Source organism: Trachurus trachurus, assembly GCF_905171665.1.
Source record: "Trachurus trachurus genome assembly, chromosome: 5".
Lineage (NCBI taxonomy): Eukaryota > Metazoa > Chordata > Actinopteri > Carangiformes > Carangidae > Trachurus > Trachurus trachurus.
This window is the reverse complement of record NC_139896.1, coordinates 28,722,526-28,748,408: the sequence shown is the minus strand read 5'-3', so window position 1 is coordinate 28,748,408 and position 25,883 is coordinate 28,722,526. Positions and strand designations below refer to the sequence as shown.

The 25,883-nt window shown below is 40.1% G+C and overlaps 1 protein-coding gene across 1 annotated transcript; it reads right to left on the bottom strand.

Moving 5' to 3' along the window:
* Positions 1 to 6,448: 6,448 nt before the first annotated feature.
* Positions 6,449 to 22,907, bottom strand: LOC310986583 (myosin heavy chain, fast skeletal muscle-like; the record flags this gene model as incomplete). The annotated part of the gene is made up of 39 exons (XM_083972541.1): positions 6,449 to 6,550; positions 6,676 to 6,807; positions 6,891 to 6,986; positions 7,575 to 7,679; positions 7,924 to 8,094; positions 8,540 to 8,665; positions 8,766 to 8,969; positions 9,526 to 9,834; positions 9,953 to 10,077; positions 10,302 to 10,467; positions 10,549 to 10,732; positions 10,827 to 11,023; positions 11,130 to 11,248; positions 11,363 to 11,489; positions 11,612 to 12,001; positions 12,349 to 12,439; positions 13,429 to 13,574; positions 13,696 to 13,872; positions 13,964 to 14,206; positions 14,301 to 14,556; positions 15,027 to 15,163; positions 15,426 to 15,549; positions 15,643 to 15,760; positions 15,872 to 15,959; positions 16,416 to 16,486; positions 16,764 to 17,067; positions 17,158 to 17,328; positions 17,429 to 17,578; positions 17,682 to 17,800; positions 19,638 to 19,776; positions 19,983 to 20,086; positions 20,178 to 20,276; positions 20,354 to 20,417; positions 20,550 to 20,642; positions 20,733 to 20,847; positions 21,451 to 21,478; positions 21,604 to 21,760; positions 22,464 to 22,607; positions 22,704 to 22,907. The coding sequence occupies 39 exons, from the start codon at positions 22,905 to 22,907 to the stop codon at positions 6,530 to 6,532; spliced, it is 5,814 nt and encodes a 1,937-aa protein (XP_083828667.1). The 3' UTR covers positions 6,449 to 6,529.
* Positions 22,908 to 25,883: the final 2,976 nt, after the last annotated feature.

Genomic DNA, 25,883 nt, shown 5'->3' with positions numbered 1-25,883 from the left:
GGTGATCCTTCACTGTCAGTGGGTAAAAAAAAAAAAAAAAGAGAGACAGCACTCAGTTATTTCAGTTCTTCGATCTTCTTCAACTCTTCTTCAAGACATGTTTCACTGGAAGAATTAAGAAAAACTAACAGGGCTGTGTTTTAGATATGTATTAATGATGCTAAATTAATTACACAGGAAGTATTTATCTTAGGTTGTTAAACATGATTACAGTGAACTGTTACAGACAAGACAGTAACATCACAAATGTTGATTGAAATGTCTTAAGATGGTGAAGACATCATCATTAGACAGTGAAAGAAGTAACATACCTTTTTCCCTCCCACTTAGAAGAACAGATTGTGATGGTCTGATGAAGGAAGGCAGAAACAAAGACTGTAAATGAATAACTGCAATTAAGATATTTCAAATTAAAGCAAACTTACTGTACACAGCAGGGCTGGCATAAACACAAAGCAGCTCTGTATTCACTTTGCCTGGCAATGAGTGGTCATGCCCTGCATTGTTCATTAAGCTGTTGGCTTTCCTCCTGCTAATAAAAGACTGTAACTCACTCACCTTGACTGGTCGCCTAACAGTCCTTGAGGGGGTCCAGCCTTCCTTCTTATATAGTGAGATCAGTGTACACTCAGCAGAAGTGACTGGCTTTATTTGGTCATGTAGTTTTACGCTCTTTGCTTGAGTATTTTTTTTGCCACTAATCTGATCTCTGGCATCTTTCGTCACTGACCATCAGGCAGTTCATCACTGATGAAACTCCTGTCACTTTTACTTTCACAGTCACTGAGGCTACGGAGGCAAGTTTTGGACAATGGCAAGGATTTAATTAGGAAATACTACAAAGACTTGTCTAAATGATTGTGGTTAATTAGTGTGTATAAATGACAAAAGCCCCTTATTGGTGTCATCACCAGATTAGATAAGAAATATAACCTTCAACATACATAAACAAACTATTGTTTTCTCCAGTTATGCATATGAATATTGTTTAGTGTAATTGATATGTTTTACATAGAAACAATATGTTTCATAGGGGCTGACATGTATGGTAAGACAAAGCACATAACATATTTGTGTTATTGTTAACTATTTTTGCCAGATGAGGTTAAAATGCAAGCAGAATATAAAAGTGTAAAAATAGATCAAGACTTAACAATGTAGCTTTTTTTTTTTAACCTTGTATAAATATTGTTCTGGCAGCTGTGCCAGTTACTGAAGTTCAGACATTGTTTTGGTCTTTACAATAATCTCTTTAATGCACCTTGGCACTGCAGAGGCTCTGAGTTTAGCCGTGGAGAAGCTCTCATATGTCACTGGTATTCTGTTGCAGAAGCCTTGCAAGTCTTTCCTGTGACAAAGGAGCAGAATTGGACCGAACAGTTGCTAATCTAAGAACCTGTGAGAATGATGATACCTCATGATAACAGAAACCCACGCTGAGGTCTGAGTTTAATGAAATCCCAAACCTAATTAGATTTGTTCTGTGTGGAGGAAGGACAATAGATAGTAGAACAATAATCATATTTATAGTGCTTTAATTTCCTCTGTCCACTAAAATGTGAACCACAGCCTGCGTCCTCTGAGAAAACACTTGTCAAACAAATGGTGGTGGTATTTGCTTTGATGCCCTCTGCTGCCCCTCTTGATGGAAAGGTCCATTTCAAAGCTCTAATGTGTGTATAAGTGAGTATTTTCCATCCAAATACTTTATTTTGACATAAAAGCTGAGTGTGGAGTGATAAAAACAACTGTTAAAATGAACAGTCATCTCATTATGTCAGCCGAGAGTGAAGATCTTGGAGCGGAGCCTGCGTTTGAGTTAATGTGATGAAATTACAAATGTGATAACATCACCGAGACACACTTCAAGCTGGAAAAACACATGTGCTTTATATCGTTACAACTCCAGACAACATTCAGCAGTCATAATAAGGAGATATGGAAACATTTAATAAACTGTTCATGACACATGGCATTATATGTTGATAAGTTATATGTCTAGGTTAAATATGAATGTAGAATGTACTTAAACTCTTCCTATGGAAGCATGATAACTATTGCAATTGTAGTAATGAAGAAGTGAGGTTTGGAAAATGCTGTCTGTTAATTAACAATATATAAGGTGAAAGAATAAGGTGTTCACTTTCTCATGCATAAGGAAACAGTAAGGTGTTACTGTACCTGAATGTGTATAATTTTGACATTGTTCATGATGTTACAATATGTTATTGTCACATATCTTAATACATTATAGAACACTGACTAATGGTGGAGAGTGATGTTAAAAGTTATTTCATATTTTTTAAACAGCAGAATTTACCAATGGGTCTCAGAAACACAGTCCTGTTTTTAGACTAATGACACATTATCCTCAAGAATTTCTGCAATTACAGTGGAATACTTCAGGCTCTGCAGCCATAGTGGGCTGATTAAACTGCATAAAGGAATAGATAGGTGATGATTGCAGGGTTCCTCCCTCTTTTAACACTATCTTACACTGTACTGTTCCCAAGTCTTCGTTTACTTTACCTCTGCTCTTGTGTTCAACTGTTTCTTCACTATGTTGCTACTTTGTTTTAATCTATTCATACCATGTAATTTTGAACTTTCTTTGTAGGTGTTCTGTGCAAATAAACTTAAACAGGAAAAGTATATGAAGCATGTGCTCCTTCTTGTGACTTGTGCCATGTGATGCTCTCATAAAAGTGTGTCTGAGAGTCAACCCAGTCATTCTAAATAAATCTAAATAAACCTACTTTTAGTGGAACAGTAAATCACTCATGAAGACTATACCATCAATGACCTGGTAAGAAAGTGCTTTATGAAAGTAAATGGTAACCATGTTTATACTCTGAGTGTACATGACTTTGAGCATCCGGGGGGGGGGGGGGGGGGGGGGGGGGGTCAGGTTTCCCTTCATTTCACTCTGACAGTACCAAACACAGTTTGAGGATCAGTTTCATCATTTTTGACCCACATTTGGCTCTGAGCTCACACCACTATAAACCTACAGTGCCAAATATGTAGTAATTCACTGGGTTGGGTTTCATTTTTGTTGTGCTTTCTGAAGGTGTGATAATCCTGGAGCTCAGACTGGTGACAGGCGTGTCCGTCTTAATAAGGTTGTCTGTCTGGGGCCAGCCCAGGTCAAAGGGCTTCAGCTTTCGAGGGACCACTTCTGAAATCTGATACGTTGAACTGCCAGGAACACATTTAAATATCATAGGGCATTTGTAACTTTTTGGACTTTGTACAGTAAATGAAAAGTCTGTTCTATAGCAGTAGTTACAGCACATACATTTTGTACCAACATAGACAAACCTATACAACACCTGAAACTTGACATAGTTACTGTAATGAGCTTCAGTGTCTTGCTTTATTAATGGATATTCAGTTATAATCATCCCGTTTTGTTTTAACAGTGGCAACAAAAATAATGATGACACCCAAATGACTATACAGTGAACCACTCTCTCTCTCTCTCTCTCTCTCTCTCTCTCTCTCTCTCTCTCTCTCTCTCTCTCTTTGGTCTATTATAATGTGTTTATGTTCCTGGACCTTTTGTAAAAAACCTCAACACTTCCAGTTGACTGCAGCTTTGTTGAATAATAATAACACTTAAATCCCTAAAGAGAATCGTCTTTTTTTTTTATCCCAATTTACTCCACATTAGTTTGAACAAACCTTTTGTCACTTTCACCCCTCATACTTTCCAACCTCTCAGATTGCATCTCTGCATTTCTGGTCAGGAAGGTTGAGGTTGGGGGGGCTCAGACGCTGACCTGCTCATCTCACCTCTGATCTGCTGAAAGTCACAGACAGCTTTATCCTCGTGTCCAATCGCTGCTGTTGACAAGTCAGCTGTTTGATGTTTCTGACCCTACACCTCCTACTCTAGCTCTCCTTGTGAATTGTTGTGTGTCAACAACAGAGCTCCATAGTGTCCCGGGTTTCTTTGTCGGTGGGACAGTAAACCCTAAAACTGTTGGTTACAGCTCCATTGTCCGACGGGGAACAGGTGATTAGATGTGTGTCTCCAGGTTTTTCGAGACGGGCGCTTGTTTTGTCTCGAGGGTGCAGATGTATTTTTAAACCCTTTCTTTAAATGGTCTTGTTGCACTGTGTGTCCTGACAGATGGACTGAAGACAAGGCCAGGCTTGCTGCTTGACCTTTCTCTAAGTCAAGTGTTTGTTCCCCATACGAGGAAAGAAGGGGATCATGTTATATGATGTGTAGTAGTTGGCATTCTTTCCTTGTTGAAAGATGACACCGAACTGGCGAAGATGGGCAGAGGGCATTAAGAGCTAAATACTGAGGACTTGACACCTGACAGAATAGGCCTATATATTCAATAAAAATGTGATACTTGATCTCTTATGCTCCTGGATGCTCTTATTTGGAAGAAATACAAATATAGCCCTCTCCTCAGCAATGTCCTCAATGCTCAGCCATTTGTCACTACTTCCAAGTCTTATTGTGGAACAACCTTTGATATAAATTACTCGATTCCTTGGTGGGTCTCAAATCTCCTGGTTGACAAAGGGGCACTGTTGCTCTACAACTCTAAGATGCGAGTCCAGTTTCATCTGAAAAATACATAACTCATCAATAGGTTAATGATGCTTATATGATTTCAATGCTAGTGATTTCAGATTTGTTCGATTCTATTGAATCATTGTTCAGATTAAAGTAATGATGACAACCTATGTAAGAATACAGATGATGACACAGTGCACAGCCATTAAGTCAGTGTTTTTCAACCTTGGGGTTGGGACCCCATGTGGGGTCGCCTGGAATGTCTAGTAATTGATTTAAAAAAATGACTGACAAAAACATTTTTTTAACTAATTATTATTCTTTTTAAAATTGTGATTAAAAACATCACACACAATCTTAAACAACTGTATTCTATACTTTCACTTTCCCGAATATAAATCGAGTTCAAATAAAATGCAGCATACAAAAATATCTGAGCTGGCAAATGTATGATGTAAAAATGGGGTCACGAGCCAAAAAAGGTTGGGAACCTCTACATTAAGTTGTTAAGTGAAGCTGGGAATATGAATAAAAACTCATGTCATTATACTCTTGCATTGTAGTATGAATAAACACTCTGTATGTATTTTTGGAAATTGCATTAAAGAATAGTTTAAAGACAAAATGACACAACTGGAAAAACTGTTTTTGACAGAAGTGATCTGAATACCAGATAAATCTAAATACTTTATATTGCTGCAAAGGTTCAGTTCTGGATATAATACGTACAAATTAGACATACAGTACAATCAGAGGCAATAAAGGTGAGCTATCTAAATACAACAACAGAGGGATTTTTGTTTACTTTTTTTTTCTTTTACAAACATTCACTTTTTCTTAACCCCTCCTGTAACTCCTGATGCACCAACTCTGATTAGTTTTTAATCAGAGTCAGAATTCAAGTCAAGTGTTGTAATTTGTTTGTGCTACTATCTGTACAGTACTGTAACACCTTCTCGCATAATCTGAGAAGATAAATCTCTCATTAACTGATTCAGCAGCAGTGTTGACTTACATCATATTAACCTAAGCAGAGGTGTCACTGCTCAGATGGAGTATCAGTGTGCATTCAGGTTAACTAATAGGTTTATTTTCATCATAACACCCCCAACCCGACATGGTGCAACATTTGTGTTGAAGCACATAGAAAAACTACAAGGTCACCAGAGTGCCGGGAACATTATCACCACTTGCAAAGATTTGCAGTTATCGTGACCCAGAAGACTTTTATGTGGTAACAGACGACAGTTGACAGCCATGTTACTCTGAATGATGGATGGGCGGCAACACTGTCCACATTTAGACACAAAACACAACACGTAGGATTAGAGTTCAAGTCCGGTGCTATGACTGGTTTGTAGATTTATATTCTTATGAAAATGAAAAAAATAAATCAGATTTTTATTTTTTGCTTTGGAAGCACTTCTTGATTCATTAATTTTACATTCATATATATATATATATATATATATGTTGTTTTAACTGTGTTTTTTTAACCATGTGGTCTTCATTCATCAGAGAGCCACAACAAAGATGAAATTTCACTGCTCTTGCAATGGACAATCAAGTTTTTTCAGATTCTGATTCTAAATGTATTTGTAATGTATTTTACAGTGCACAATACTTTTGTGTACTTAAGGAGTAGAATACAACTTTGATAAAAGTATCTCAGTTTGCAGTTCTTTAAAATAACAAAAGTGTTTTCTATTGTTACATTGTGTCAATAATGATGATGTTAATGAATAATGTGAATAATGAATAATGTTGATCATCTATTCTAGACAGTTTAATTGCCATAGTTGAGATCAGCACTCATGTAAGAACTCATTCAGCTTCAGAATTAAGTGAGATATAAGTTTAACCACACAAACAGGGGAATGAAAAATGGAAACAAAGACACTGACTTGCTTGCAAGTTTATTTTCTTGTTCCACACTTCACAAAAACATCTTATTGTATGACTTCTTGTGCTGTGTCTCATGTAAACTGTTGCTCATTCTTCAGCCTCCTTTCCCTTTAAAATCAATAGAAAGAGAGTGAAGTTACTGGTCAAGGAAAGCGATATCAAAGATAGTGAGATATACTGAAGTTTCCTTCATCATAATTATTTTGTAATCAGGACTGAATGAATCAACATACCCTGACGATCTCACGGCTCTTGGCCCTCAGCTTGTTGACCTGGGACTCAGCGATGTCGGCGCGCTCCTGAGCCTCCTCAAGCTCATGCTGAACCTTCCTGTACCTGGACAGGTGAGTGTTGGCCTGCTCCTCCTGGAAAGCAAACATTTACAGCATGGTGATATCCTGAACCAAGTTGGTGTTAGTGGAGTAACTCAAATGTATTTCACACTCACAGCTTCCTCAGACTGCCTCTTGTAGGATTTCACTTTGAGCTGCAGCTTGTCCACCAGGTCCTGAAGACGGGCGATGTTCTTCTTGTCCTCCTCAGTCTAGAGGCCATGCACAGTATAATCTGATTGAGACTACAGCTACAGGGAGCTCCATCATCCTGTCTTGTTGTAGAAATATCTTTAAACCACTCGAGAGCACTCGGCCTATTTCTATGTACATCTTCCACAGCAAAGGAATATCAGCACAACCACACAGACCACAGTACACACACCGTGGATACAACACAGAGATCTGCATATTGTCACTGTCAGAACTTGAAGAATGTGAAAATGTGATCCTCCCTCAGTGCTGCACACACACAGTCATTTCTGTCAATCAAGCTGTCTGTGAGTGAACATTCAACAGTTCCTCCTCTTTCCAGTTTTCCATAGTGAAAATCTGTTAAACATCTCTATAAATGCCACACATGTAGCAACCTGACAGAAGAACAGTTGGTATTTTCAGCTGTGGTCTTCTATAATCGACTCACTATGTCAAGCTCTGTTGGAGCTTCAGACTTATGCTGGCAATGCATGCCCTCTAGGGGTATGAAACACAATTTACAGCCAGTTGGTCTTTAGAAGCACAGATTCCTGTTTGTGTGCATGTGTGCATGTGTGCGTGTGTGTGTGTGTGTGTGTCTGTACCTGGTAGGTCAGCTCCTTCACTCTGCGTTCATATTTGCGGACTCCTTTCACAGCTTCAGCTCCACGCCTCTGCTCAGCCTCCATTTCCCCCTCCAGCTCTCGAACCTGATCAACAACAAGTTGAGAAAGACATTTTCAGACACAGACAATATGAATGAGGACATACAGTGGCAACTCTCAGTTATTGGTGGACCTTCACCCCCATAAGGTGAAAAGCATGAAATGTATAGCTCTTTGATAATAATAAAAATAATAATAATGGTGTACATTTATTTAGCACTTTTTTATCGATACCCGATACTTAATTTATTACCTCACATTTATTTATTAATTTGTGCCCCACACATACCCTGGCCTCCAGTTTCTGGAGTTGCTTCTTGCCGCCCTTCATGGCCAGATTCTCAGCTTCGTCCAGACGGTGCTGCAGGTCCTTCACTGTCACCTCCAGGTTCTTCTTCATCCTCTCCAGATGAGCACTGGTGTCCTGCTCTTTCTTCAGCTCTTCTGCCATCATGGCAGCCTAAGGGTTAAATGAAGAGCAAGCAGTATGATCAATAATAGAAAACACACAAACATAACCTGTAAGTCAAAAAACAAGCGATGTTGTACTGTACATTTTGTCCCTTAAGGTTATTGTTGTATTTTATTTCTCCTCTCATCAGTGTGTGACCAAACTCCACTGACCACTGCTAGGATCTATACATGTCTATTTTTATTAACAGTGTTTTGGCCCCTGGCTGAATGAAAGATAAAACTGATCCGTCATGACCTCATATAGTCTACTTAAGTTCAGTTAGTCTGCTTCAACTCACTGCATTAGTCATCCATTTCATTTAGCTGCCATTTAAAACCCGGGTATTACTGCTGATCCAAAGGAACCATTAGAACGTCTCAAATAAACTAGTGATGGTATAAGCAGCTGGGTTTTGAAGGAAGTGCATGTTGAGGCGTCAAACACTGCTCACATCAGTGATGGCCTTCTTGGCCTTTTCTTCAGCGTTTCTTGCTTCCTGAACAGCATCCTCTACTTCACCCTGGATCTGGACAAGGTCAGCCTCCAGCTTCTTCTTGGTGTTGATGAGATTTGTGTTCTAAGTAGACAGTACAAACAGTGGAGGTTTCAGTTTCAGTCTTTGCATTTACAAAAGCGTTGAATATTTGAACATTACCTGTAAAGCAAAGCTATGGTACCTGAGAGTGCAGTAGTCCCACACGCTCGCTGGCATCAACCAGCTCCTGTTCAGCCACTTTGCGGCCTCTCTCCGTCTGCTCCAGTGCAACTCTCAGCTCCTCGATCTCGGCCAACATCAGGTTGTTCCTGCGCTCCACAATGGCAACCTGCTCCTTCATGTCTTCCTGACTCCTGATAGCTTCATCAAGGTGCAGCTGAGCATCCTAGATTGTGAAACATTGATCGCTATATCAGTGGTTCTCAAACTTTTTTACATCAGAAACACCAGAAATACACAAAGACTGAGACTGAAGAACATTTTTAGTCAATGTATATGTTCAAATTAGGGCCAATGGCGTGAATTTGTTGTTGTTGAATTTGTAGAGAAATTTCTGGAAAAAAGTGGTACAATTTCTCCAAAAACGTTTAAACAAAAAAAAAATACTAGAAAAAAGTGATTCATTTCTCAAAAAAAAAATAAAAATAAAAAATAAAGTAAAAAAAAAAAATTCTGGAAAAAAGTGGTAATATTTCTCAAAAAAGTTTTTTTTTAAATCTAGAAAAAGTGGTAAAATTTCTCAAAAAAAAAAAAGGTTTAAAAATTCTAGAAAAAAGTGGTACAATTTCAAGAAAAAGTTGGGGACCCCTTTGAACACTCTCAAGGACCCCTGGTGGTCCCCAGACCCCACTTTGAGAACCACTGCGCTATATTACAAAAAACATTCAGTGACCTTTTTATAAAGAGAAAATGCTCTGCAGCAGATCCTCCGGTGGAGATACCTTTAGCTGTCCCTGCACGTTTCTCAGATGTTTCTGGGCTTCAGCTGCCTGGCGGTTGGCATGGCTCAGCTGAATCTCCATCTCATTCAGGTCTCCCTCCATCTTCTTCTTGACTCTCAGGGCATCATTCCTGCTCCTGACCTCAGCGTCCAAAGTGCTCTGCATCGACTCAATTACTCTCTGGCTGTTCCTCTTGATCTGCTCCATCTCCTCGTCCTTCTCTGCAAGTTTCCTGTCAATTTCACCCTTGACCTGGGTGAGCTCCAGCTGAATACGGAGAATCTTGGATTCCTCATGCTCTAGGGTAGCCTGAAAAATTAGATTACATTTTCAGTCATGATTAGGTATGGGTTTGCAATTTGGTTCTTAGTTTCTGAGTTCCTTGTTTGAGTTTATACTGTATTCTTTATGCGATTGCTTTAAATACCTCTGCCTCCTCTAAGGCAGTTTGGATTTCAGCTTTCTCGCTCTCCGCTGTCTTCTTCCCCTTCTCCAGCTCATGAATCGTCTTTCCTGATTCACCAATATGTTCGGTCAAGTCAGTGATTTCCTCTGTTGGAATAAAAATGACAAAGAAAGACAAAAATATCAAACAAAAAATCATATATAATGCATTAATATTAAAAAGTTAACATGTATTTATCAACAAAGTTTAATGTTGAACTTCCTCAATTATTTATTAAATTTTCTGCGGTGAGATCAGGACTGCCTTTGAAGCCCAGGCAATGTCTAGAGTGTTAAATAACGATGATCACGTGCAGGATTTGTTGTCTTACGTTGCAGGTTCTTGTTCTCCCTCTTCAGAGTCTCTAAGTGGTCCAGAGCTTCTTCATATGAGTTTTTCATCTTGAACAGCTCAGTACTCATTGACCGAGCTTCTTTCTGAGCTCCCTCCAGCTCTGCCTGGCTCTCCTCGTACTTCTGCTTCCACTCAGCAAGAACCTGAGCAGAAAAGACACTAATTAGTGGTTTTTGTCACGTCATATTCACCAGTTGAAGATGTGCATCTAAAAAATATCAAACCTTGTCAAAGTTCCTCTGCTTCTTGTCGAGGTTAGCAGCCAGAGCGTTAGCTCTCTCCACATCAATCATCAGGTCCTCCACTTCACCCTGCAGTCTCTGCTTTGTCTTTTCCAGAGAGGCACATTTTGCATTCACAGCCTCAATGGACTCCTCAGCATCCTGAAGACGCTGGGCAAGCTTTTTCCTGTTAAGACATACAGTAAACAGGTTGAATGGTCAATGATCATATACAGAATCAGTGCATGTGAACACAGTATGACTTCAGGACGGTCCATTACTTAGCCTCCTCCAGCTCCTCAGTACGCTGAATAGCATCAGTCTCATATTTGGTTCTCCACTGAGCCACCTCGCTGTTGGCCTTGGACAGGGCACGCTGCAGCTCAGCCTTGGCCTCCTGCTCCTCCTCATACTGCTCTCTGAGCAGGTCACAGTCATGACGGGCTGACTGAACTCCATGAGCCAGGGCGTTCTTAGCCTGATGATACAATGCATGATGCACATTAATCACATAGATTTTTACATTTGTCATTACTAGGAAACAAATATTTGTTTGTACATTCAGCTAAAGTGTAATAGGATACCTTGACTTCTTCCTCAAGGTGCTTTTTGAGCTCCTCGATCTGATGAATATAAGCCTGTTTGCCCCTGGTGAGCTGTGAAACAAGAGACTCCTTCTCTTCCAACTGACGGCCAATCTCCCCTGATTGGAGTCAAAATCAAAATTAATTTCTTAAAACATCTTTGATTTATGATTTGAGTTTTGTCAAACATTACAGCTTCTGCTTTTAACTATAATCCCAGATGTTGCGCTCACCATTTTCAGTCGTCAGTCTCGATCTCTGGACATTCATGTCGTTTAGCTGACGAGCTTGCTCTTCACTCTTGGCCTTGAACTCACACAGTTGATCCTCAAGAGAGCGGCACATTTTCTCCAGGTTTCCCTACAGACAGAAATTAAGAATGTGTAGTGAAGTCCACCATAGTCATCATTCTCCTGTAGACGATAAAACGTGGATTGCTGTAGTACTATTCTTTAATTGAAGTTATCATTTGTAAAAATTACTTTGGATTTGGCCAGAGACTCCATATTGCCTGTGAGGTCATCGACCTCCATCTTGAATTCACTCTTCTCTTTCTCCAGCTTCTGCTTGACTCTCTGCAGGTTGTCAATCTGTTCTCCCAGCTCTGCCACACTGTCAGCCTGCTTCTTGCGCAAAGCTGCGGCGGTGGCTTCGTGCTGCAGGGTCGACTCTTCGAGATCACGACGCAGCTTCTGGAACTCAGCCTCGCGCTTCTTGCTCATCTCAATCTGAACAGATGTTGCTCCACCAGCCTCTTCCAGCCTCTCGCTGATCTCCTCAAGTTCCCTGGAGAGATCAGACCTCTGCTTCTCCACCTTGGCCCGAGCAGCCCTCTCAGCCTCAATCTCCTCCTCCAGCTCCTCAATACGAGCCTGTGATGCATATAGAAAGCAGCTGACCAAACTGGAAATTGCAATTGTGGAAATTATCATTAAGAATATGATTATTTCTAATGATACAGATTTTTTTTTTTTGCCATTTTATGTTTTTGTTAGTTGATAAGACAGAGAAGAGTGAGAGGAAGTGGAGAGAGGGATGTCATGCAGTAAAGAGTCAGGCCATATAGCATTTGTGCCCATATGGTAAGCATCTGAACCACACAGCTATCAGGCCATTCCATAATACAGAATAACGAAATAAAAACATAAACTGCCTGATCGACTGATCACATTCAACAAAATGTACCTCCCCGAAGTCCAAACACATATTTAAACATCACCTGCAGTTCCTTGATTTTCTTCTGAAGCTGAAAACCAAGTGCCTGTTCATCTTCTATCCTGCTGAGAAGCTGGCTCGTTTCAAAGTCCCTCCTTTGATAGCAAAAAAAAAAAAGAAAGTTACGTAACTGTGCAATGCCATTTTAGGAATTTGTGGTGGGTCATAAATTAAGGGAGAATTCCGGTCATTTTCTAAATAATGCTCTACAGCTCTAGGTCCCCGAGTGCTACGTACCATAGGAAAAGCCCCGAGAAAAATATGTGCAGCCAGGACCTAGCTCTCCTGCTAGCTGCGCAACATTGCAGTTAAACAACAAAGTAATGGGGACAGAACTTGACATGACGCTGGCCTCTATATTATCAAAATATCACTACACATGCTTTGCAACATCCAACAGTGCTTTACCACACAACACTGTGCATAAACTCCATTACTACTGTGAGAGAGCAGTGCTACATGTGCGATTTTGTCATGTAGCTCTGTTCACACTGGCTTCCTTGGTAGACCTTATAGTCGACTGTCGAGCGCATGCCCAGTCTGCATGGGTGCAGAAAGTGGAAGAAGGAGAATATGTCTGGTTCCGATGTTGAAGAGATGGAGGAACATTTTAAATTTGATGGTCGTGTGTGTTTATTCGAATCAGAATACAGATGAGGAGCAGTCTTCATTGATATGGAAACAGTCCTGAGCTCGACAGTCGACTAGTAAGGTCTACCAAGGAAGCCAGCGTGAACAGAGCTATGTGACAAAAACACATATGTAGCACTGCTCTCTCATATTAACAGAGTTTATGCACAGTCAGTGTTGTGTGGTAAGGCACTGGTGGATGTTGCAAAGCATTTGTAGTGATATTTTGAGCATAATAGAGGCCATAGTCATGGTTTTAAAGTTCTGCCCCCATTACTTCGCTGTTTAACTGCAGTGTAGCGCAGCTAGCAGGAGGAGTGCTAGGTCCGGTCTGCACATGTTTTTCTCGGGTCTTTTCCTATGGTAGCACTCGGGGACCTACTGTAGAGCTGTAGAGTGTTATTAAGAAAATGACTGGAATTCTCCTTTAAGTTCATCCATCTTATGCTCATACTTCTTCAGTTTCTCCTCAGACTGCTGCTTGTCGTTCTCCAGATCCATAATGGATTCGTGGGCCAGTTTCAAGTCTCCCTCCAGCTTCCTTTTTGATCTCTCAAGATCCATACGGAGTTTCCTCTCCTGTTCCAGGGAGCCTTCAACCTAGGCATTCAGATTCAAAGCACTGTGGTGAGTATCAGTGGGAATATTTTGAAGAGGTGCAGCATGTGTAAAATCTGCAATAATGTGGCTGCCTTTTCTTCAAACACTCAGAGAGACTCACATCATCCACTTGCTGCTCCAGCTTGGTCTTGGCCTTTGTCAGAGTGTTGACTTTGTCTTCCTCTGCCTGCAGATCATCAAGGACCTGCTGATGGGCCTCTTGGAGGGCTTTCTTTTCTTTGCTCAACTTGGCAATGGTCTCATCTTGAGAAGTCATTTCCTCTGTAAGGTTTTTGACCTAAAGAGTTTAAATGAATGAAGTGATTAAATAATTGATGAAAGCATATCGAAAATGCACCCCAAATCAACTACAATAAACTGATTGTCACCTTGTTCTCAGTGGCATGTTTCTCCTTTTCCACCTTCGCCAGGGTGAGCTCCAAATCATCAATGTCCTTCTTCAACTCGGAGCACTCATCCTCCAGCTTCCTCTTCTTTGCAGTCAACTCAGCATTCATCTCCTCCTCATCCTCCAGTCTCTCACTTGCCTCTTTGACTTTGGCCTCAAGCTGGATTTTTGCTTTTATCAGCCCCTCGCACCTTTCCTCAGCGTCGGCAAGGGTATCACCTTCCTAGATTAACAATGGCATACAATCAAATAATATTTAGTCAAGTGTAAAACCAGGATCTTGGAGGTAGCAGACATCCTCTTTCTTTTAAACATACAGACTGAATCTGCAGCTGCAAGTCATTCTTCTCCTGCAGGATAGAAACCATCTTCTCCTCCAGTTCTTTCTTCTTGGCCAGGGCCTTTGCGAGCTCTTCTTTGGTCTTTTCAAAGTCCTCTTTCATTTGGGCCATCTCTTTCTCAGTCTCTGCACTCTTCAGCAGAGGTTTTATTCTGAAGTACAGCTTCATCCATGGCCAGGTTTTGACATTCATGAATGAGCGGATGTTGTACTGGATGGAGTAAATTGCCTCCCTGGGGATACAAGACACAGAAAATAGTTTTGTATGCATTATTCAAGACAGCTGTGTGAGACTGTTTCTTATCTACATTCATTATTGTGGCTAGAGACATAGTTTCATGGGCTTAACAATACAGCATATATTAAACATGTCACTGTGTTATTGATGTCAGGAACCAAGTCTTAGCTGAGAAGCTCTGGGTCAATAAAGGAGGAGACATCAAACAGACTCTGAGCTCTGTCTTCTACATGAACTGCAGTGTCTGAATGATGATAAATAAATAAACTTCCCTTGTCTGATGGATCCCCAAATAGACAAGAGTTGTGCTGAGTTTCTGATATTCCACATCCTCACACACACCTGTCTGGAGTTAACTCACTCCACTAAGAGCTTAAACTCAACATGTGTAGTGATATTTTTATATATATTTTTTTCTTTCAAAAGTGCCAGTTTATTTAGACTTTGCAAAAATCATGAACCTACCTTCTTGCCATCATCTTGACAAATTCTCTTCTCATGACATAACCTCTGCAGAGAGCCTGAGTCATTGTGACCAGCGCCACTAGTTTCTCATCTCTCATCTCCTCCAGAGTTCCCAGGAGTCCAGCCTTGAAGAACACCTGTTCATTGATGTAATAACATGGATTTATTTAAAGGGACAAAGAGGAGTTTGTATTTCGTTATAAAAAAGTCTCATATTAAGTGTTACCCACACTTGTTAATGGGTCCATTTTCGATAAATATATCGTTTTGTCTTTATCGTTATTTTGTTATTATTATTAGCGGTGGAAATGCTGGGTGAATGAAAACATTCTTGGCAAGATGTCCGTCTACACTGTATTTTTTTATATTTAATGATCATTATTACGTTTCTTTATTTACCTTGGTATGGCCAAATCTGTACTGTGATCTGTCCACATCGATGGACTCTAGCAATTTCTCTGAGGCCTTTTTGTTGTCGATGAATTGTCCCTCGGGGATGACACTGGCATTCAATACTTTGTATCTGAAAGAATTAACTTGGGTGAGATAATCTCGAAAAAAGCAGTCACCATCAGTCCAGTTCGGTATCAGCTGACAGGAACCATAGTTACTGTACCTCTGCTTGAAGTCAGCGTAGAGGATTCTGCTGGGGAAACCTTTCCTGCAGATCCTGATACCTTCCAGCACACCGTTACACCTCAGCTGGTGGATGACCAGGAAGTTCTCCATCAGACCTTAAATAGCAACAGCACAGTTTAAGTGATGAGTGAATGATAGTGTCTGTCAACTGTTTTTATGTACGGTCTACACTTTTGTTAGTAGCTGTGACTTTTTTTAGGACCTACCTGGTGTTTTTGATTCATTGGGAATCAAACAGCGCACAAAGTGAGGATGAGTGCTCCTCAGGTTGGTCATTAACTTGCCCAAGTTTTCCTGGTGACAGACAACATTTATAGTTTCTATTTATTTCACAAATCATTTCTTATAATATAAACTTGTCTGATGAAGGGCAGACGCCCGAAACGTTACATGTTGTGTGACTATTAAATTCAGTCGGGAGCTATAGTCCAGTGTGCGGACTCCTTTCTTTTCATTATAATATAAACATGACATCAGATGAAAACACAAATGTTGGCAGACACCAAAGTCTTCATTTGTAAAGGTTAAAAGAGGGGCGTTTTGTGGTCTATCTGAACTTAACTTTTTCTTTTTTTTTCGTTCTGTTTCTGTAAATTTGACTAAATCCTGGCATCTACCCATGTTCAAAGTCTTCACATCACAGATACTTGTGTTAGCAATTCTGGTGTGTGAACAATCCTGCGCACTACTGACTGACAGTGTGTTAGTATTGAAAAGTGAGTGTAAAATATATGAGTAAGAGCAATTTACCCTGAAGAGAGCTGATACAGTTTGGAAGGAACCACCCTTCTTCTTGCCAGCCTTCTTTCCACCTTTAGCATCTGTAAAAAAGAATTTACAGTTTTATTTTATTTAATATCCTCATTTAGCACTTTGATTAGTCTGATGATTTCTGTGTTGCTTTTTAATCCTTTTTGGCTTGAATACAACAGCCCCAACACTGTAAATGCAATTACAAAACCCCATAAAACCACTTCAGTCACTAATTCATACTTTGTTGTTTAGCAATAGATACAGAAAAAAACATACAAAAAGAACAGTTTGTTAGGAATCCAGCTGTATTCAAATATTGTGTATGTGAGCAGAAAGAAACAGTACCATCTGATGCATGTGACGCATAGAGGAGAGCCAGCAGTTTGACTGAGGACTTCTGGTAGAGCTGAACCACTGAGTCGTTCAGGGGATCCTTGTTCTTGTCCAGCCAGCCCACTACATTGTAATCAACAGTGCCAGCATAGTGAACCAAGGAGAAATGTGCCTCAGCTTTGCCTTTGGCAGGTTTTGGTTTCTGGAAGGAGGCGGTCTTCCCCAGATGCTGGTCGTACAGTTTGCTCTTGAAGGTCAAGTCAGATGCCTTGGGGAACATGCACTCCTCTTCAAGGATGGAGAAGATTCCCATGGGCTGTTGATAATAAAACAAAATCAGTTTTGCTCTGCCATATTCTTGTGAAGTAAATATTTTTAAAAAAGAAAAAAAAGTTTCCTACTGTACCTTCTCAATAAGCTCAATGCAGGCAGCCAAATCCATACCAAAGTCAATGAACTCCCATTCAATTCCCTCTTTCTTGTACTCTTCTTGTTCCAGGACAAACATGTGGTGGTTGAAAAACTGTTGCAGTTTTTCATTGGTGAAGTTGATACAGAGCTGCTCCAAGCTGTTCATCTTGAAATAAAACAGAAAGAACCAAACTTTGTTTTTAATTGCGCTGCTTCACTCTGAACAAATGAGTTTATGTGTGTATGAATGTGTGTAGTTAACTTACATCAAAGATTTCAAACCCAGCAATGTCTAAGACACCGATGAAAAAGTTTCTGGGCTGCCTGGTATCCAGCATCTCATTGATTCTGACGACCATCCATAAGAACATTTTCTCATAGACAGACTTGCAGAGAGCCATGACGGCATTATGTACCTATAGATTGAAAGGGTTGAAGTTCTATTCATGGAAGTCAAGTGGCAGTTTCATATTTATCAATGCATTCATGTTCACAGACTAGTATCTCAATGTAAATTACCTGTGGCACAGTCTGTCCTTTAACTACCATCTCATTTCCAACCTTGACCCTTGGGTAACACAATGCCTTCAGCATATCAGCAGAGTTCAGACCCAGGAGGTAGGCGATTTTATCAGCCACTGATAACAGAAACAGAAACCACAGAGATAATGCATACTAAGTTCACACATTTATCCTTCCTGGATCAAGGCACCGGTGACATCGACTGAAGGAGAGTAGCCCAGATATGACTGACACTGCCAAAAATCCTCCAGCTGCTTCCAGGCAGCCAGCATGTTCTAGGTCTCCCTTAGGATCTACTGCCAGTTGGATGTGATCAGAAGACACTTAGAAAACATCTTGAAGATATCTTTAACTGGCTTCTACCAGCAGGTATGCTCTGATTCCCCTGAAGTTACCAGACCTCCTCACAACGCACTTCTCAATTGTAGAATCATCATTTAATATAAGAAATAGCCCATAGCAGAGGGTAAGAATCTGGCACCCGACCCTCTGGTTGCCATTATACTGTATGGGCCACAAGTGTCTTTTTTCTGTTAATAAATTTGAAAGAAGAGCAATTCAATTTGGGATGGTGATCGCAAAAAAGCTGATTTTACGTGTGTGGAAAATGGATTCTGTGCCTACATATAATTTGTCAAACACTTTACATCTGGAGAAACTGAGACTCTACAATTAAGATAGAGGAGATTAGAAGTTTGATAAAACATGGGAGGGACCTGGTACTGAATTATCTTAAAAATGTGAGCTCATAGACACTGGCTATTGTATAAAACCTCACAGTGCAAACAAGTATATGATTCTGTGTATTGTCTACCAACTTAATTTATTATCTCTGCTCTTATGTTTTCTATCTACTGTATAGTAGATACTCATCTTATAATGCCCATGAAATAAAGTTGTAATGCTAGATGTGCTGTGTTCTACATGTTGTGTTCTTTTTCTTTTCTTCTCTTCCATCCTATCTGAAAGAACTCATTATTCCCTACTGTCCTACCAGAGCACTCCGCTCCCAGAATGCAGGTCTGTTAGTGACTCCCAGTATCTCTAAAAACAGACTGGGAGGTAGAGCCTTCAGTTACCGGGCTCCTTTACTGTGGAACCAGCTCTCTCCATGGGTCAAAGAGGCAGACACTCTAACTACATTTAAGTCTAGACTTAAGACCTTCCTTTATGACAGGGCTTTTAGTTAGGGCTGGTTCAGGTAGCTCTGAACCATTTTATAGCTACGCTGCTATAGGCTGAGACTGCTGGGGACACATTTGGTTACATGGAGCCCTCTCCTCTCCTCTCCGCACATTTTGAACTATCATACCCGTCATACCTGCCTACCCCCCCCCCTTTCCCCTGCTGTTAAACCGGCCTGCCCTCCCATCCCATGAACCAGTCTGCCATCCAGTCCTCCCATTACAGTAAGCTGGCCTGCTCTCCCTGCCTCCCTTACCCACCAGAAGCTTCCTCCTTCAGCTCTTGTTAACATTTCCATGTTTCTCACATTCTTTGTTAGAAACTGTTTTCTTGTCTGTATACAACATCTATTGCACGTCTGCCCATCCTGGGTGAGGGATCCCTCCTCTGTTGCTCACCCTGAGGTTTCTCAGATTTTTCCGTGTTAAAAGGGTTCTCTATGGAGTTTTTCCTCAGTCGATTTGAGGGTCTAAGGGCAGAGGATGTTGTTATGATGCCATGTAAAGCCCTTTTGTAAAAATGGGCTATACAAATAAAATTGCCTTGCCTTGCCTCTTTTTCTTCTATGTATTTTCTCTCTCTTTTTTCTTTACTTTTCCTATATTGAAAATCAATAAACATATTAAAAATAAATAAATAAATAAATAACCCATACAGTAGCTATAGAACTGGCCCTCTGATTAAATGAACACAATAAAGAAGAATACAGTATATTGGTAAAAATAAACTGTCTACCTATGATATTAGGAAAAGTTACTATTTATTTACCCTCAGTGCCATCAGGCTCAGCCTGCTCTTCACGCTGCTTCTGCTTGAACTTCATGTTTCCATGATGCATCACAGCTCCAGTCAGCTTGTAAATACCCATCTTCTCCTCTGCTGTGAAGCCCAGGATGTCGATGGCAGTCTGTGAAATGAATAATCAAATACAGGTTTAAAAGTGTTCCCCTCTGGTTATCTCCAGTATTTATGGTTGTTCTATAAGGAACCATCATTATTAAGGAAAGTTTTGCTTGTTCATGTTACTGAGATGATCTGAGAAATGTTTGGATCCGGTGTGTTTAATGTCTTCAGGGTTACTGTGCACTGTGATTTTGCAGCATGTCTACTCACATCAGTGGCAATGAATTCTTCAACGTCATCGATACTCTTGACTGTGATCTCACCGTGACTGATCATGGGAAAGTCATAAGGGTTGGTGGTGATGAGAAGACCCTCTGAAAACAGACATTAATATTTCATTATACATACTCAGGTGTGAAATGGATTTGTTTTAACAATGATATGCTGCATGAATAAACTGCTTACCTATGAGCTCAGGCTTGTGTCCTGTAGCGAGCTGATAGAAGATGTGGTAGCTCCTCTCAGCAGACAGCTGGAACGTCACTCGAGACTTCTCCAGCAGATCTAATGACAAGGCAGGAGGATGATTAACACTTTGTCTTTCATCAAACCTTCTGGACAATTAAAGGTTGGAAACTTACATGTTTCAATATCAGCTGAAGCCAGCTTTCCAGTTGTTCCAAAGTGGATTCTGATGAATTTTCCCTACAGAAGAATCAACTCATCAGTGAGGGCATATCAGTGACTCACTGTGAAATATTTATACTTGGCAGAGGTAAGAGGACTAGGAGACCACCAACACACACTTTTTTTTAAGACAGCAGGAGAAGAACTTACAAAACGGGATGAGTTGTCATTCCTCACAGTTTTGGCATTTCCATAAGCCTCCAGCAGTGGGTTAGCTGCAATGATTTGATCCTCCAGTGACCCCTGAAAATGATATATCATGGTGTAGCTTAGTATTCCCCTATATTAATGTTCATCAATATCATTGTATGTACAGTATCTGACATTATTTACCTGCATTTTTCCAGCAACTGGCTCAGCAGCTTTTTTTCCTGAAGCCACTGCGATTGTCGCAAAGTACTGGATGACACGTTTGGTGTTGACAGTCTTTCCTGCACCAGATTCTCCACTACAGTCATTCATGTGACAAAATGATATGATATGTTTATTGGTGTAAGTCAGACATAATACAGCACAGAAATGATCAGTGTGAGTTGTATCAAACCACGGATAGTTCAACATTTTGGCAAATTGGCCCATTGCCGTAATCCCTATAGTCTTAAGAAGGAATTTCTTGGTTTCCCTCATCAAACACATCAAATACACAATCCAACAACTCCAAAATTCACCACGCTATGAGATACAGTATTAATGGAACGTTATGAGACAGAGTTGTTTTCTAGGCAAATGTATGCAAAACCACTGATGCGCGTTCCCATCAGGGCAGTTTTTTGGCAAGCAGTCTCTGCATTTGCCTCAAAAACAACTCAGTCTCATAAAGTTCCGTTATTATCTCATAGTGTGGTGAATATGCAGGTCACAACTTGACCACGACAGCGTTTTGGAGCTCTTGGATTGTGTATTTGATGAGTCTGCTCCGCCATTCTAAAAATAGATTGCACCGGCAATTAAAGGTAACAAACCTACTCCTAAAACTATAGGGATTATGGCAATGGGCCAATTTGCCAAAATGTTGAACTATCCCTTTAAGGTCTGTGTTGTGTTGACTTACGTAATCAGGATTGACTGGTTCTCACGATCTGTTGAGAGAACGCGGTTTGAACAATCATGTTTTATTATTGCATCCATTTATCATAAATACTATAGAAAGACAATATAATACTGTATGATTTTTAAAAGCTGGCTTCTCTGAAATAATTGATACCTTGGAGCATGAACTGATAGGCGTTGTCTGAGATGGAGAAGATGTGGGGTGGAGCTTCAATCCTCTTTTTTCCTCTGTATCCTGACACAACCTTTGCATCATACACTGGGAGCCACTTGTAGGGGTTCACGGTGACGCAGAACAGCCCTGAGTAGGTCTACAACAGTGAAAAATATTGAAGAATGGTTATTTTCGTATGCAAAAGTTTATTCAAGCCTTGGATTATTAGATAATGCACATGGAACAGCCACCAGGGTATACAATCTGACCTGAAACTTTAACCATCTATGTCTGATGATTGCAAGGGATCATCTGGATACGCCAGGGTCAATTTGATTTGGGCAGATGAAGCTCAAACTGAGCTCCCAGAGAGAATTTTGAGAAAAAAATTTCAAGTTCTTCTTGCTGACTGTTGAAATCTTCTTTAAATATTTTGAGGAGGGTTTGTGGGAGAGCCAGTGTCACAGGAAATGTGGAAGAATGTATTCCACTAAATATCAGCAGTTTGGACTAGAAAGGGGTTGGCTTCTACACTAGGATAATGGTCCAAACACACCTCAAAATGCACCATGAACTATTTGATGAAAGGGGCTGAAGCCTATGGCACAGTCCGTCACAGTCATGACCATGAACATCATTCATAATCTGTGGGCAGAGCTTAAATATGAGCTGTGTGTGCGTGCAGCATGGCTTAAAAACATATCAGAACCTGGTGTGATCCGCAAGGAAGAGTGGTTAAAAAAACCCAAAATCAAAAATAGAGATTGTCGGTCATTGCTGCCCAAGTGTGACCGGACTATTGTAAACATCTGCATGTACACTATATGCTATGAAAGTAATCGCCCTTAGACAATACTCACGTAGATCATCCATGCTGCATAGCGCTCTTTGAGGTTATACAGCACAGAAGGCTCACTGAGGTGGGTCATCATGGCCATGTCCTCAATCTTATCGTACTTTGGAGGGTTCATGGGGAAGATTTCATCATCCTTTACAGTTAGAGTCTGCACCAAATGTAGAAGTATAAGATTAGTACTGGACGCGTATGCAACATCTAGGATATAGTCATTACTTTTACTTGTCCCATGGCATCAACATACCTTCCCACCCGCAATTTCCACGCTGGCTTTGCCACCCTCCTTCTTCACTAGTTTTCCCTTCAAGTACATCTCAGCAGGCTCAGTCACAAAGTAAGCTGTCTTGGCATCAAAAGGAGTGTTCTGAGCCTCTATTCTCTCCCTCTCAGGTTTCCGGAGATAAATGGCCGCCGGGCCAAAGCACTCCATTTCTGGATCCCCACTCATGGTGCCTCTGTTAAAAAGAATAGTTACCACTTTAATATTTTCAACCAAAAAAGTTAATTTAAGATTAGCTTTATACAAAATGAAAAACTGCAGAGCTTACAAATACATTTTTAATTAGATTACATTTTGTATTAATCAGTCAAGTCACTAAAGCTAAATGCCATTTACCTTTATGATGCCAAGTGATGCAGTCACTGTGTGGAAGCTGCAAAAGTCAAATTGGAGGTAAACACAAAATAAACAAAAAAAAAAGTAACAAGACTAATGAAGCTAAAGCACAGATGGCAGTCAAAGCTGTATAGAGGACTTACCTTGCTTGGCAGCCTACCAGTCCAACACTTGGTTGGAGCCTGTGAGTGCCTCTTTTATACTGAAATATCTGGCCACCAAGCAGGGGCAGCCCTCCTGTTTAGGTCACTGAGCTTGTCTAAGACGAGTGGTATCAGATGGCCCCCCAATCTCATCATCACCACTGGTGTAACCTTATCCCATATAATACAAAAACAAACAGAAAATAAACCCCGGATTAAAATGGTAAATTCTTGTCCAAAAACAAGCGGGCTTTGACCATGCATTGTAATGTCTAAGTATTTCATGTTTTACACACAGTTGTTCTACTTAGACTAACAAATATTATATACTCCATTTGAATATAATTAATTTATTCATATAGGGCATTTTTATATGAATGAAAATGAAGAATCAGGCTGTGGCTTAGAATGTTTGTGCATGTGAACCAGAAAGTCTTTTTTTTTTTTTTTTTTACAGGTTATGGTCTCCATCCGCATCCATCAACACACATTTGACATTGTTTCAAACATCTCTTGAGCAGAGGGGACCAAGTGTTTGGCTGAAGCTAATTTAAGATCCATTATGGTCCATTATCCTGTTGTGCATTCATCCAAAGAAAGCCTACACCTCAGATGCACTGAAAAGTACTCTCTTGTGGTGTGATTCAGTTGCAATAAAAGGTGATATTTAATATGTCTGGCCTTTCTTTCCAGTCTTATTAGGACTTAAAGCAAATATAGCCTCCAGCTCAGGAATATCCAAGCCTTACGATCACATTTGTTTACAAATGCATTGAATGCTTCTGTTAATTACATGTCAGATGTATTTCAGCATCCAGTTACTAAGCACACCAGAAAAATGTGCATGCTATGAAGCCCCTTTTTCCAACTTCACACTATCAGTCTTGAGACTAGCTCATAATATTTTACAGTTTCACTTAGTTTTGTGTTGTGGTGAGTAGAGATGTTTGTTGTTTGTTCTCTTCCTCTTTCCTCTCAGTTTTGTGGGGCACTGATCATAGTTTGGTTCCTGTAGGAGCTTCTGATGCTACAAACGCTTTTTAAGTATCCTAGTAATTGAGGGATATGTAAATGTGTGTTTTTTTGCATCCAAAGTTTATATGGTTAAAACAATTAAACAATTAGCTTCTAAGTTATGGCAGTATTCTTTTAAAAGATCTTGATATGCTTCGTCAACAAAAATTCAACTGGATTCTGCATCTTTCAAGTTTAATTGAGTTGTAAGGGTCATGTTGTTCTGCACCAGTACTGTGAGAGATAGTGTGCAATTAATGTATCTATTGAGCAGCCTAGAGGAGATGAGGCAGGGGCATCTAGTACATGCATACAATGGTGAATTGCTTTTGACACTACATGATTAACATTCTGCACTGTGAGCAGGGGAAAGTGTCTAACTTAAGGCAAATAACAATTTGAAATCCTGGGACGCTCATATGTGCATATGAGATTGACAGAGTTAGCTGGTCAGTGCAGCTGCTGTGACTCCACATGGCCCACATATATCAAAACATATGTGCCTATATAATTATCCATGTAAGCGCTTATAGTAGGCGCCTTTTACTGAATATCATCATATATAGGTCTTAGCATATATTGTCTATATGTAACAATTTTATAATTTTTGCTCATAATACACCACCTGTTGGTTTTCTGTAAAACCTGTCAGGTCTTCTGGGTGGCCAAGACATTTCTGGCTTTAGCCAACCAAGAGCCCCTTGAGTGTGATAGAGAAGACATTTCTGTGGAGGTGTTACGCAGCACACTGACAATTTTGTCTGTGTGTGTGTGTGTGTGTGCATGTGCATATGCGTGCGTCTATGTTTGTGTTACCATTTACTCTTGTGTGAGAGAGAAATCTGAATTAGTAAGGACTGAAGGAGAGGGAGGAAAAGATAGTCTTGGTTCTTTGTATGGTGCTTTTCTTTGTTATTTACTCCCCAGAAGAAAGGTTTGTAACTGTGCCTGAAAAGCAGACTGAGAGCAGCAAGCAGGTAAGTGAAAGACCTTGTGGGCCTTCATGGTTTCTGTTTACACCTGAGAAATGTACTTTACTTATTGCATTGCAGTTTATTTTCACTTTCATTGTTTGAAGGTTTGGCAATCTATTGCATTTGTTCCTTGTAAAAGTTAAAACTCTGGCATGTTATTCTTAATAACATGATTAAGATAAGAAAATGTATATTGTGGGGTGACCCTGTCCACAACCTTTAACTCTGAAAACCTAAATTCATCCTTGAGTCAGATGGACAGTTGGATCAAATTTGAAGAAATTCCCTCAAGGTGGAACTGTGAGTTCCTTTATATGGTATGAGACATACAGATGGATGGACAACCTGAAAAGATAAATCTCCTGGCTGTGCCCACCGCTGGCACAGAGGCATCATAAAAAGTAGCCTCTGATAGTTAGCTACATTGCTTAATGCATAATTGATGCATGGATGATGGACTTTTGTGGGTCACTTTCATAGGAATGTACTCAGGTAAGTGTGGAGAGGAGGTGAAGGTAAGAAGGTGGATGTGGTGGTAACATAATGTCTCATGAAATCTTCATGATGACTTAAAATGTAAACACTGTCTCTTTTGTAAATGTCAATGATAATGTCAATGTTGTAAATGTTTGGTTTAGTTTGCTGTATTGAGAATCATGAATTTCAGATTGTTTCTG